Here is a 15,362-nt window from a genome sequence, read left to right on the forward strand (position 1 = left end):
TGTATAAGAGATCATTAACTTAGTGAATGTATGCTGTGCGTGTGAGTGTGTGCTGTGCGTGTCTTACTGAGGGCAATGTGTGTGGCGTCCTCCAGTGGGTATCCTCTCTTAATTGTGCTGACCACACAGACGGCCACAGATGCCATAGCCTGCTCTCTGCAGACACAAACAGCTCAAACATACTAACAGTAGCCACACCACAAACCCCATTCAATTGACAGTGCAGTACACACCACACATATCACCTCACCTGTACCCCTGCACAATGACTCAGTACTGGTACCCCCTGTATATAGCGGTGTTATGTTATTGTGTGTAACTTCTGCATTTAAAATAATAAATAACGTAATATCAAATATTTTCTTTTAAAAAAAATGCATTGTTGGTTAAGTAAGCATTTCACCTGCTGTATTCAATGCATGTGACAAAAAAGTGATTTGAGAAACATGGTGCCTGAGATGGCCATGGCATATGGTTTACATCGTTTTCATGCTCATCAAACCATTCAGTGACTACTCAGGCCCTGTGTATAGAGGCATGAGGCTGTAAGGGAGCACCTCACGTTACACACACCTGTGTGGTATTGTGGGGAGAGAACACTTCTCTCGTATGTAAACAAGCTGTGATCTAATCAACATGCCTAATCAACTTGCACAGTGGTTTAGATGGTACAATGATTATCTACACTATACTTGCTTGTTTTGTAACAAACTGAAATTAGGCAAACTATTCGAATTTCTGCAACCAGGAAATGGCAGAACGATTTCTGCATAGTGCATCTTTAATGTCTTACTTGGCGAGCTGCATGACGTTCCTATAGCAGTTGTACAGAGAGTTCTCAGCAGCCGTCCTGTACTTGGTTTTGTACTTGGGGCCCACCGTGTGGATGATAAAGCGCGCCGCCAGGTTAAAGCCTTTGGTCATCTTTGCCTCGCCTGTCCGACATCCTGTGGATAAACACATACATACCAGTAATACAAGTATATCAAGATCCCACAAAGAACACACCAAGAGAACATTCTTCACCTTCAACACAGCCTAGAAGGGGATTTACATAGCAACAATACACAATGGACACAAACCAACACTTTTTCATTTTCTAAAATATGCATTTGTATAAAAACCTGTCTGTAATGTGTTGTCTCCACAGTGCTCACATTATGTTAACACATGACATTCACTTTCCCAGCTTAACACAAGGTCATGATCAGTAGAGACAAACCAACAGAAGTTAATTGGACAACAAAAATAAGCATTCTGATTGATCAAGTTGAGATAGTGTTTTGAAACGGATGCGGTACTTTCTCATGTTTCGTGCACACCGAGCGCAAACCAGGCATGTTGTCATTAACCTGATGAGTTAGTGGTGCCCCCTACCTTTCAGTTTGAGCATCTCGTCTCGAAGTTCAGGCCCAGCGTAAGTGTGGATGCTCTCAGAGATAGGGTTCTTGTCCGTCAGAGTCTCATTACTCGTGTTTACGATCGCTGTGCAGTTCAGCAGGGCAACGTCGCCATTACTGAGCGATGACAGCAGAATGAAAGAGGGTCAGATGTCTTAACTGTATTGGCCATACTCAAGCTCCATCTCATATCTCCCTTTGACATCAAAAATAAGAAGAAACTGTACTATGAAACAAAGTTATATAAACAATGAAAGCTTTGGATTACCTTCAATACAATTTTGGGCAAAAAGGCAAACTTTGACCCATATTCCCTCTGATATTGCCAACTACTTGTATTTTTTCATTGGCAAGATTGTTGTTGGCACGTCATGTCTACAACAATAATAAGACCAAAAATAATAATATGTTTGGGCAAAAGAACACAGCATTAGCCATTGCAAAATGCATAGAAATTAAGAAGGTGATTACGGGAGCCGTTTTGTTAGACTTAAGTGCAGCTTTTGACATTATCGAAACTGCTGGAAAAACATACAGTACCAGTCAAAAGTTTGGACACACCTACTCATTCAAGGGTTTTTCTTTATTTTACTATTTTCTACATTGTAGAATTCAACTCATAGTCGCACACCTCATGTAGCCTAGCCCATAGGCGTATATGTTTTGTTAAGGTTTGTTAAAGTGGCCAAATAACTTCTTAAAATTAAGCACATGAACCTGTTTTACAACGGGTGCAGAGCCTAACTGCCATACATTAGCAGCGCTTGAGTTTTAAGTTTGGGGAAGATAGTTTTTCACCATAAAATTCACCTTTATAATAAAAGCATTACATGCATAATCACATTTACAGACACTTTTGAGAATGGTGTTTTCCCGCTAATGGAACATTCACGCTAATAACCTACTGCCGTGTGAGCATTGCTGAGCTTATGTGAAGAAATAGCCTAATAGTGTATAAAAATTTTAAGCTAAATGTTCTGATTGGTTGTGTCAGCCTCATTGCATTATTTATTTTTTGATGCTAGTGGTTGTATTAATTTGGGCTTCATCTCATCCCACAACATGTTTGGAATATTTCTTTCTAGATAGAATAGGACAACTTTTGTACTATGGGGGATAGTAGACCGACATATTCTAGTGCTTTTGCTGTTCATTAGACCTACTCATCTTGTTGGCTGACAAAGTGAAATTGGACAGTTCTTCCAATATCTTTAATATGCGCCTCGGAATTGGTTAAGGACGTGCGCAGTTGCGTCCCCGATATGTTGGTCTTCACTTGTAGCCTGTGAGAAAGACCCGATCATGTGACGGAGAGCCATGTGAGTGAGGTGCATCGGAGCATGCAGCTGGGAGAAGGGAATTTTAATGATTATATTCAGCCTAAGGGCACAACGGCCACTGGCCGTTTTTTGGCGGCATTACTACCACACAAAGGGGATGCCGCCAGGAAAAAAAGAGGCATTATCAAGTGCTTGTCAAATATTGTGCAAGTGTGTACAGCCTGCACAAAGAAAACAAAGCAGAGCTCATACCTTTCATGCAACTTTTTTCAAATCATCATTAGAGTCGCATCATGCAGCCCTAGAATGTATTCAAAATTAAACATATAGCCCTAAAGTTACATAAATAGCTCTAAATTAAGCATATAGGAGTACCTGTTTCTTTGTTAAGCACTCCTTCAAATCATTCAGGGAAAATGTCCTTACTATTTAGCTATGTTCAATTGTATTCTTCATACTAAAGGTCAACCGATAAATCAGGGCCGAGTTCAAGTTCATATAACAATCGGTAATCGGCATTTTTGGGCACCGATTGTGGCCGATTACATTGCACTCCACAAGGAGACTGGGTGGCAGGCTGACTGCCTGTTACGCGAGTGCAGCAAGAAGCCAAAGTAAGTTGCTAGCTAGCATTAAACTTATAAAAAACAATCTTAACATAATCGCTAGTTAACTACACATGGTTGATGATATTACTAGTTTATCTAGCTTGTCCTGCGTTGCATATAATCGATGGGGTGCCTGTTAATTTATCATCGAATCACAGCCTACTTCGCCAAACGGGTGATGATTTAACAAGCACATTCGCAAAAAAAAAGCGCCGTCGTTGCACCAATGTGTACCTAACCATAAACATCAATGCCTTTCTTTAAAATCAATACACAAGTATATATTTTTAAAACCTGCATATTTAGTTAATATTATGTTATAACATAGTTGGGCAGGGTGATAGCGTCCCGAGAGGGAGGCTTGTAGTTCTCAAAGAACACCTCCTCTTGTGGTTCCCCATAGTCCAAGTTATGGTCCATTGTCCCCTAACTCTAGTCTACCGCCACTCTTCTTCAATGGGAGTGTGGCAGCCTCATTGATGGTGCCATCTGGTCTACCTGTCCGTACACAAAGACGCGCTTGAAGTAGTATGCTGAGTATATTGGCAGTCAATTCAGTATAATGTATACATTACATTTCTTTATAGGTAATGTGTATCAAAGATTTTTTCAAATAAGAACTACTTGTGTACCTGCCTGCTAACATGAATTTATTTTAACTAGGGAAATTGTGTCACTTCTCTTGGGTTCCGTGCAAGCAGAGTCAGGGTATATGCCGCAGTTTGGGCCACCTGGCTCGTTTCGAACTGTGTGAATACCATTTCTTCCTATCAAAGACCGTAATTAATTTGCCAGAATTGTACATAATTATGACATGACATAACATTGAAGGTTGTGCAATGTAACAGCACTATTTAGAGTTAGGGATGCCACCCGTTAGATAAAATACGGAACGGTTCCATATTTCACTGAAAGAATAAACGTTTTCTTTTCGAAATGATAGGTCATTAATATGGTCAAATCCGGAAACTAAGGCTTGTATTTGTGTGTTATTATGTTACTTCTAAGTCTATGATTTGATATAGCACTCTGACTGTGCGGTGGTAGGCAGCAGCAGGCTCGTAAGTATTCATTCAAACAGCACTTTCCTGCATTTGCCAGCAGCTTTTTGCTGTGCTTCAAGCATTGAGCCGTTTATGACTTCAAGCCTATCAACTCCCGAGATTAGGCTGGTGTAACCGATGTGAAATGGCCAGCTAGTTAGCGGGGTGCGCGCTAATAGCGTTTCAATCCGTGTCGTCACTTGCTCTGAGACTTTGAAGTAGTTGTTCCACTTGCTCTGCAAGGGCCGTTACCCATCGCTTTTGTGGAGCGATGGGTAACGATGCTTCGAGGGTGGCTGTTGTCGATGTGTCCCTGGTTCGAGCCCAGGTAGGGGCGAGAAGAGGGACGGAAGCTATACTGTTACACTGGCAATACTATAGTGCCTATAAGAACATCCAATAGTCAAAAGGTATATGAAATACAAACAGTATACAGATAAATAGTCCTATAATAACTACAACCTAAAACTTCTTACCTGGGAATATTGAAGACATGTTAAAAGGAACCACCAGCTTTCATATGTTCTCATGTTCTGAGCAAGGAACTTAAAATGTTAGCTTTCTTACATGGCACATATTGCACTTTTACTTTCTTCTCCAACACTTTGTTTTTGCATTATTTAAACCAAATTGAACATGTTTCATTATTTATTTGAGGCTAAATTGATTTTATTGATGTATTATATTAAGTTAATACTGAATGAACACTTATTTTGTTGTATTTGTCATTATTACAAATAAATAAAAATTGGCCGATATCGGCTTTTTTTAGTCCTCCAATAATTGGTATCGGCGTTGAAAAATCATAATCGGTCGGCCTCTATTTCATACTATAAAATGCCACAGAATTCTAAGCAAATCTTGTCTACTAAATGAACTAGTGTTGCCCATAGCCATATTAACATAAGGACAATAGAGTATGCTATTCTGTTCTTCTGAAATAGACTACGTTTTCTTCATACCATGTTTCTTTATAACGGTCTAATAAAAAACATGAGCTGGCGCACACCCAGAAAAATGATTTTGTTTGGAGGTGTTGACTAACGGCGAATAAACTATAAAGATATAGAGAGTTGCACACTCCATATATAAACTCCCAGTAATTTATTGGGTAAATAAATTACTGGGAGTTTATATATGGAGTGTGCGACTGTCTAAAATAAATAATGGATTTATTGTGAAAGTGTAGGCTATATTACATGGATTTATTAGACTTTTTAAAACATAGATGTTCCAAAGGTCTGCATCAGTGGCTTGTAGGCCATGCGTGGAAGCCAGGAGATGCTAAACGTGTTCATGCCAATTAACGGTCAATTACCATGAGACCGGCAGTTATTCGCTTGAAAATCACCGGCTGACAAAATGTCATGACCGCCACAGCCCTAAGTGTTTCGTATCAAGAAATTGACTGCATCACTTCTTGTCTTTGAGAGAGGTATAGACATGTTGAAGCACTGAACATGCTAGCAGTAAAATCTGATTTTAAAAAACACCTCACGGAACATGGACTGTGAGGAGACACACACACATTCCAACAAACTCTACACACACTAATATTGTATGATGTATTGTTTTATTTAGGATGTAGGCTATTATTTTACAATGATGTATTGATTTATTCCTGTTTGGACGCCAGGAAGAGTAGCCGCTCCCATGGCAGCAGCTAACAGGGATCCCAATAAATACATCAATGGCTGCATTTACACAGGCAGCCCAATTCTGATATTTTTTCCCAATAATTAATATTTTCACCAATCACATCAGATCTTTTCACAGATATTTTTCCAGAGTTGATCTGATTGGTAAAAAGACAAATTACTAAAAAAAAATATCAGATTTGGTCTGCCTGTGTAAATGCAGCCTATATAACACAACAGTTTAAGTTAGCCTACATGTGTGTTTAAAGTGAGAATCCTGCCCATAGGGCTTATTCCAGCTGCATAAGGGTAACTACTCAAGCAGCGTGACGGTACTGGGTCATATGACATCCTAAGGCAGGGCTAGCCAACCCTGTTCCTGAAGAGCTAGTCCTGTAGGTTCACTCCAACCCTAATCTAGCACACCTGATTCTAATGATTAGCTTGTTGATAAGCTGAATCAGGTTAGTTAAAATTGGGCTGAAGCAAAAACCTACAAGCCTGTAGCTCTCCAGGAACCAGGTTGGAGAGACTCATCTCAATTACTATGAAAAAGAATGAAACTTCAAAAACCTTAACTTTGGACATCAAATCAGAAGGCAACTGTGCTACTTAGATTTTTGTATTCACAAGCAAAGCACACACACAATCAAGTTTACGGTGAAACGCGGCTGTTTCACTTCACTAAAATGCTTGAGGTAGCAAAACAAGCTATGGAAAAATCATAATTGCGTCCTCACTTCCTGGGCAAATTACTGCAGTGCTACTTGAATGAGCGAAGTATCTTAGGCCTTGTACACACTTGTGGTTAAAGGAGAAGTGCACAGCCTCGTTTTTCATCAATACTCTGTCAAATCACAGTTATGCCGAGACAGCAAGAACCAGTGTCTGGAATGTGTTTCATGTGACACTTGTTCTATAACACCTTGCTAGCTACATTATTTGATCATGCTAGCGAATAGCTAGTGTAACCAACTCTCAGCAACAACACCAGGCACAGTCTCACATTTGACAAACCCATCTGATTGTTACACAGAAGCCCATTTTCACTAGAAGAGCTATTTCCCAATCAATATTTGCAGTGCACATCAAGCTACAGTGTCTTCTGGGAAATTTGTTTTGGGCGGGGTTTGCTCATTTTCGACTATTCAATTAGTCATCCTAAGGCACATATGTCAGAGTCAAGGCCCGCGGGCCACATCCGGCCCGCAAGAAGGTTTTTTACGGCCCCTGGGATGATCTTGATTTATTATTAGAACCGGCCCGCAGCAAGCCGGCAGCCCGCAGATCTTTTACACGCACCAATACTACATTTCCCACAATGCAAAGGTGACGCACCGAGCAGTAGGCTGCTTCATTTCAATATTTATTGGCACAGCAGTCGTCAGCATCACAGTAAAATTAACTTTCAGATACCCATCAAAAATGGCAAAACGGAAGGTGGATACTGAGAACCGGGGGTTTCAAACAAGGTGGGAGTCGGAGTATATGTTCACGAAGGTAGCTGGAAAACCTGTGTGTCTTCTGTGTGGAGAAAGTGTGGCGGTACTGAAAGAGTATAATCTGAGACGACATTATGAAACGAAACACGCGGACACACACGCGGACGCAACTGTCAAGGCCAGTTTTATTTTGGCAGAAGAGATCGCTAAATCAGCCCGGCCATTTACGGAGGGGGATTTCATCAAAAACTGCATGATTAAAGTTTGTGACGAAGTTTGCCCAGAAAAAAGGCAACTCTTTTTAAATGTGAGTCTGAGCAGAAACACCATTGCCGAGAGAGTAGACCAGTTGTCCATCAATCTAAAAGAGCAGCTTGTGAAAAAGGGAAAAGATTTTATTGCATATTCCTTGGCTGTGGATGAGAGCACCGACATTTCTGACATTGCCCAGTTGTCAATTTTCATCCGCGGAGTGGACTCCAACCTAAGCGTGACAGAGGAGTTTTTGGCTTTACGTCCTATGCATGGCACAACTACGGGGCATGATTTGTATGAAGAGGTGTCAAGATGTGTAAATGAGATGGAGCTGCCTTGGGAAAAACTCGTGGGTTTGACAACCGACGGAGCACCTGCGATGTGTGGACACAGGAGCGGACTGGTGGCGAAGATACGGGAAAAGATGCAAGAGGAAAACGCGACAGGTGAGCTGACAGCTTATCATTGTATCATACACCAGGAAGCGTTGTGCGGTAAAGCCTTGAAAATGGAGCATGTAATGAGCATCATCACGCGCACAGTTAACTTTATCAGAGCCAAAGGTTTGAATCACCGCCAGTTCAAGGCATTTCTGACGGAGTTAGAAACGGAGCATGGTGATTTGCCTTATCACACAGAGGTGCGATGGCTAAGCCAGGGAAAGGTGCTTCAAAGATGTTTCGAGCTTCGTGAGGAGATTTGTCTGTTCTTGGACAGCAAAGGGAAAGACACAACACAACTCCGAGACGAAATGTTTCTGTGTGAAATGGCTTTTCTGTGTGACATTACGAGTCATCTGAATGCAATAAACTTGCAGCTGCAGGGTCGAGATCGTGTCATCTCTGATATGTACAGTACAGTGAAGGCATTTAAAACCAAACTGACTCTGTGGGAGACGCAGATGCGGAAAGAAAATTTGAGCCACTTTCCCAGCTGCCAGACCATGAAAGAGAAGCTCTCTACCAGTGCGTTCCCGAGCACACAGTTGGCTGATAAAATAGGTATGCTTGCCGCTGACTTTCGACGCCGATTTGCTGACTTTGAAGCACAAAAAAGCAGGTTGGAACTGCTCGGTAACCCATTTGCTGTTGACGTGGAAAGCTCACCACCAAACCTCCAAATGGAGTTGATTGACCTCCAATGCAATGATGCACTGAGGGCAAAATATGCGGCAGTGGGTGCTGCGGAGTTCGCCCGTTTCCTCCCCGGCACAATGCCCCAGCTGCGCATCCAGGCTGCTCAAACGTTGTCTATGTTTGGCAGCACATACCTGTGTGAACAACTGTTTTCTTTGATGAACCTGAACAAAACATCACACAGAAGTCGACTTACTGCTGAACACCTCCACTCAATTCTGAGGATTTCTTCAGCTCAGAGCTTTACCCCGAACATTGATGAACTTGTGGAAAAGATGGGACACCACCAAGTATCACCCTCAACCTCAAACAAGTGAACATTACTGTGCAATCACATATTTAGAGTTTTTACTCAGTTCAAGTTTAAAAGTTAAAATTTAATATTTGTTTTCACTGCATGTTACTTCTCCTTAAACAAAGTGTTGTTTTTGATTAATAGATTTTTGCACTTAATTTTTTTGTATTTCAATCCAATTATATTTTAAAAATATTTCAGTTGAGTGGATGATAGAAAATTGCTATTATTGTTTTTTCTTTGAAGTAAATTTAGCCCACTTTTGCTAAAATAGAAAATATAGTCTACTGATGGTGCCTTGAATACCGGTTTCTTTCATTTAATGTTCATGTTATGGGGATATTTATATAAAGGAAATTTGTCTTTTGTGTCTGTTGAAAATTAAAGATTACTGACAGAGCCATAAGAAAATATTGCTTTATTTATCTGATCATATTGTAATATATTTGTTAGGTTTTCAGTAGGTTCAATTAGGTTCACTAGACTATATGCGTCATTTAAAAAATTTTCAATGAACATTCGAACAGTCCGGCCCTCGTCTTGTAGCTGATTTTTTTATTTGGCCCTCCGTCCATTTGACTTTGACACCCCTGTCCTAAGGAGATGTCTCCACCCACCCAGGGCACTGGGCCACACAAAACTCTCTCACCCAGTCTTTCCCGTGAAAACAGTGCCACCAAGTGTTAATAGGCAAAAGGGGGCATTCATTTTTTACATAATTGTAATCCAATCCCTCAAGTAAGTAATGATGCCGTCACTTACCAAACTCTGTTTTGGACAAGTGACTTTATGACCAAAATTATTCTATTTACACTTTGTAGTCAATTGAGATACTATAATACATGTTTCTGACTTATATTGATGTCACATAGGCCATTTTCAAAAGAAGTTGGTTTTCAAGGGCAGTTGACCTTTAACGTTTTAAGCAAGTGACACTTGTGGTGATCCTTGCTCAAAGGGAGTGCAAGTCAATCAAGACACTGTGTCAACTCCTGGAAATTAAGTCAAAACAGGAGCAGAAAAGTGCTTTTCCTAAGATCTGTATAAATAGGCCCAAGTTCAGCCCAGAGATCTGTTCCTTTAACTGCAGCAGGAATGTGAGGAGAGATTGGGGCAGCCTGGGTACAAATGTCTTACTGAGAGACTCCTACCAGTGGAACCTCTGAACACATCATGTGCTCAGCCTCCACAACAAAGCGGATTTATAAGGTAGAGGCTAGAATGATGGGGGTGGGAGAGAGAAAGAGTGTGTGTTTATTGAGGGGGGTGATCCACAGTGGTGCAATGAGCCAGGGCTACACTTTGAGACCTTATAGCCATCAACAAACGCATTTGATATGAGTTTGACAATAACGATTGTGAGAGAAAAGGAGAGAACCCCCGAGATGGAGGGGAAAAAAAGAGAAAGCAAGAGAACAAAAGAGAGACCAAGAGATAGAAGTGGTACTAGAGACAGAGGTCCAGTGTGTATGTGTGCGACTCACTAGACCACTATTTTCCTGTTGATGTCCTCTCTGTAGGGGAAGGGGGATAGGAAGGCCTGCTGGCTGAAGTTGTACTCCTTCTCCTCTCCCTCAGGGTCTGGCTGCCACTCCCAGGTGGACAGAGTCTGGACCTCCACAAACTGAGAGCGTGCTCCCAGAGGATCCATTCCTGCACTGCGCTGGCCGGCACCTCAATGCTCGACACTTCAAACAAAGCCAGAGAAAGTGTATTTTCAGTGTCCACATCCAGGAACCAAATAGGAAGGAAGGGAAAGGGGGATACCTAGTCAGTTGTACAAGTGAATGCATTCAACGGAAATGTGTCTTCCGCATTTAACTTAACCACTCTCCTGAGTGGCACAGCAGTCTAGGGCACTGCATCACAGTGCTAGATGCGTCACTATAGACACCCTGGTTCGAATCCAGGCAGTATCACAACCGGCCGTGACTTCGAGTCATATAGGGCGGCACACAATTGGCCCGGGTTTGGCCGGTGTAGGCCGTCGTTGTAAATAAGAGTTTGTTCTTAACTGACTTGCCTATATAAAAAGGTTAAATTTAAAAGTTTAAAAAAAAACTCAAAATAAGCATCTATGACAAGGAAAAACAGACAGTCACAATTGGTGATTACATGGGTGTTTCAGTGTTCATAATTAAGTAGGCTTGGCAATATAAAAAAACATTTTGTAAAGCAAAAGCATTTTTGCACAATCAAAGAAAGGCTTTGACTGACAGTTGTAAAATAGCTTCCAGTGTCTAGAGTCAAGACAGTAACAAACCATCCCGTCTTCAGTACTTCTAACCTCTAGTATACAGCCTGAAAATGAAGCCTCACATAATGAATGCACTTGTGTGAGGTTAGGTGGCAGTAAAATAAAATTGGGTGAAACAGGCAAGGAAGGTCTGGCTCCTTTTTTTCCCAGAACCTGCAGCTATTTAAGATAGTGTTTTCGAGACTATCAGCTAACTACATACCATGTCAACACCTATGACTGAGGGCCTCTGTCTAACATTAGACTGGCCGCGTTCTAGGAACAGTTCTGTTTTGGAGCTTATGGCACGAGAGGGGAGGGCATTACCATGAAGTGAACCTAAACAGACAGGGAATTCAAAAGCACCATAAGGACGTATTGAAATGCAGAATGAAGATAACAAAAATATAGATCAACTAGCTATGTTTGACTGCAGCATGGGTCAAATACACTTGACGAACAATAGTATTCCTCTCACATTTCCCAGTGTTTTTGCTTGTGCGACTACTCATTAAGGTATTTCAATTTTAATGGATAAATATGGGAAAACATCTAATTATGAAAAAACGAAATATGTCATAATCACCAACCATGGAGCTCGAGCTCAGCTGACCATCACATTCCCAGTGTAGCATTTGCCTTCTTTTTTTACTTTGATTCGCAAATGTATCTGCTAGCACGGCAGAAAATAGTAGCATGCCGAAAATGGAAAGGAATTTAAAGATGTATCTATATATCAGGAAGCTACAGGAGAAAATGTTACACCTACCCGTTTTCTTTTGTCCACGAATCTATTAGTTGTCGCCCCCGAGCATGACTGAATTACAAAAAGCGAAGAATACAGGGGGTGTTCGTGATGTTCTTAACATCCCAAACATGGCAAAACTCGATTTGATATAGCCAATTCCCATCGTACTGTCACGTTTACTACAGTTTGGTGAGTTCCTGATCAGCTGATTCGCGACAGAGAGGAAGACGCGAAGCGAGAGGGTTCACTCTGTCTACTCAATCAAGACCGCGAAGTAGTGATTGATGCACGTCGGATGAATCGTGTGGTGAATGAAGAAAAAGTGAAGAGTCCATCTATTCAATCAATCCCTATACCAGTCTGCTGTTCCCACATGCTTCAAGAGGGCCACCATTGTTCCTGTTCCCAAGAAAGCTAAGGTAACTGAGCTAAACGACTACCGCCCCGTAGCACTCACTTCCGTCATCATGAAGTGCTTTGAGAGACTAGTCAGGGACCATATCACCTCCACCCTACCTGACACCCTAGACCCACTCCAATTTGCTTACCGCCCAAATAGGTCCACAGACGATGCAATCTCAACCACACTGCACACTGCCCTAACCCATCTGGACAAGAGGAATACCTATGTGAGAATGTTGTTCATTGACTACAGCTCGGCATTCAACACCATAGTACCCTCCAAGCTCGTCATCAAGCTCGAGACCCTGGGTCTCGACCCGGCCCTGTGCAACTGGGTACTGGACTTCCTGACGGGCCGCCCCCAGGTGGTGAGGGTAGGCAACAACATCTCCTCCCCGCTGATCCTCAACACTGGGGCCCCACAAGGGTGCGTTCTGAGCCCTCTCCTGTACTCCCTGTTCACCCACGACTGCGTGGCCACGCACGCCTCCAACTCAATCATCAAGTTTGCGGACGACACAACAGTGGTAGGCTTGATTACCAACAACGACGAGACGGCCTACAGGGAGGAGGTGAGGGCCCTCGGAGTGTGGTGTCAGGAAAATAACCTCACACTCAACGTCAACAAAACTAAGGAGATGATTGTGGACTTCAGGAAACAGCAGAGGGAACACCCCCCTATCCACATCGATGGAACAGTAGTGGAGAGGGTAGCAAGTTTTAAGTTCCTTGGCATACACATCACAGACAAACTGAATTGGTCCACTCACACAGACAGCATTGTGAAGAAGGCGCAGCAGCGCCTCTTCAACCTCAGGAGGCTGAAGAAATTCGGCTTGTCACCAAAAGCACTCACAAACTTCTACAGATGCACAATCGAGAGCATCCTGGCGGGCTGTATCACCACCTGGTACGGCAACTGCTCCGCCCTCAACCGTAAGGCTCTCCAGAGGGTAGTGAGGTCTGCACAACGCATCACCGGGGGCAAACTACCTGCCCTCCAGGACACCTACACCACCCGATGTCACAGGAAGGCCATAAAGATCATCAAGGACATCAACCACCCGAGCCACTGCCTGTTCACCCCGCTATCATCCAGAAGGCGAGGTCAGTACAGGTGCATCAAAGCTGGGACCGAGAGACTGAAAAACAGCTTCTATCTCAAGGCCATCAGACTGTTAAACAGCCACCACTAACATTGAGTGGCTGCTGCCAACACACTGACACTGACTCAACTCCAGCCACTTTAATAATGGGAATTGATGGGAAATGATGTAAATATATCACTATCCACTTTAAACAATGCTACCTTATATAATGTTACTTACCCTACATTATTCATCTCATATGCATACGTATATACTGTACTCTATATCATCGACTGTATCCTTATGTAATACATGTATCACTAGCCACTTTAACTATGCCACTTTGTTTACATACTCATCTCATATGTATATACTGTACTCGATACCATCTACTGTATCTTGCCTATGCTGCTCTGTACCATCACTCATTCATATATCCTTATGTACATATTATTTATCCCCTTACACTGTGTACAAGACAGTAGTTTTTGAATTGTTAGTTAGATTACTTGTTGGTTATTACTGCATTGTCGGAACTAGAAGCACAAGCATTTCGCTACACTCGCATTAACATCTGCTAACCATGTGTATGTGACAAATAAAATTTGATTTGATTTGATTTGTGCTTTTGTTTTTTGAGCCCGAGTGGCGCAGCGGTCTAAGGCACTGCATCTCAGTGCTAGAGGCGTCAATACAGACACCCTGGTTCGAATCCAGGCTGTATTACAACCGGCCATGATTGGGAGTTCCATAGGATGGTGCACAATTGGCCAATGTAGGGCTGTCATTGTAAATAAGAATTTGTTCTTAATTGACCTGCCTAGTTAAATAAAAGTTACATTTAAAAAATGTATATATTAACTACAGAGTCAGAGCATTTATCCCAACACCAATGCAGTGTGGGCTCCTGAGTGGCACAGCAGTCTAAGGCACTGAATCTCAGTGCAAGAGGAGTCACTACAGACCCAGACAGGTTGAATTCCAGGTTTATCACAACCAGCTGTGATTGGGAGTCCCATAGGGCAGTGCACAGGGTAGGCCGTCATTGTAACTAATAATTTGTTCTTAACTGACTTGCCTAGTTAAATAACATAGTTTTTTTTTAAAGCTTTTGATCATGTTTCACACCATGGTGTTGAACACTGAGCTGTAGTCAATGAACAGCATTCTCACATAGGTGTTCCTCTTGTCCAGGTGGGAAAGGGCAGTGTGGAGTGCAATAGAGATTGTGTCATCTGTGGGTCTGTTGGGGCAGGATGTGAGTAGGAGTGGGCCCAGGGTGTCTGGGATGATGGTGTTGATTTGTTCAAAGCATTTCATGGCTACAGATGTTGTAGGAAATTATCTGTACATGCTATTTTTTTTTCTCCGCCCCATGGCAAAATGTGTAGAATTGTAGAAAACTTGCTATGAACTCTATGGAAGCCCAATAATCCATCCCACCAAAACAGGCTGAAATTTCAAACAGCTCTTACACTAAACATAATATTCACAATTTCACAGTTTTATTCCAACCTCATAGTGTGGAAATATAAAAAACAGGAACATCACGTTTCTGATTACACTGGGCCTTTAAAACTGCAACATTTTCTCTATGCCCCATGGCAAAATGTGTAGAATTTTAGGAAATGTACTTTAAAACTTTTCTCACCACCGTCACGAGGGGGGCCACTGAAATGTTTTACCTCGAGGTGAGAGGACCCCAAACCAAATATTGCTTCATACTGTACTGTCTTGCTAGAATGGTCCCACCTGATCTCGCCTCGTCCCGCCTGTCTTCCATCTTTGAGGA

The 15,362-nt window shown here is 42.1% G+C and overlaps 1 protein-coding gene across 2 annotated transcripts in view; it reads right to left on the minus strand.

Annotated features, from left to right (window-relative positions):
• LOC139380714 (ganglioside-induced differentiation-associated protein 2-like) overlaps nt 1-12,297 on the minus strand; it is a 41,480-nt gene extending 29,183 nt beyond the window's left edge. For both annotated transcript variants that reach the window (XM_071123665.1, XM_071123666.1), the window contains exons 1-5: nt 12,102-12,297; nt 10,581-10,784; nt 1,378-1,517; nt 794-947; nt 68-156 (exon numbers count right to left, since the gene is read on the minus strand). In XM_071123665.1, coding sequence (XP_070979766.1) covers nt 68-156; nt 794-947; nt 1,378-1,517; nt 10,581-10,747 — 550 coding nt within the window. In that variant the 5' untranslated portion in view covers nt 10,748-10,784; nt 12,102-12,297. The remainder of the gene's footprint in view (nt 1-67; nt 157-793; nt 948-1,377; nt 1,518-10,580; nt 10,785-12,101) is intronic.
• Between the last annotated feature and the right edge of the window lie 3,065 nt (nt 12,298-15,362).

The sequence above is a fragment of the Oncorhynchus clarkii genome, chromosome 22 (genome assembly GCF_045791955.1).
Source record: "Oncorhynchus clarkii lewisi isolate Uvic-CL-2024 chromosome 22, UVic_Ocla_1.0, whole genome shotgun sequence".
In the NCBI taxonomy this organism is placed as follows: Eukaryota; Metazoa; Chordata; class Actinopteri; order Salmoniformes; family Salmonidae; genus Oncorhynchus; species Oncorhynchus clarkii.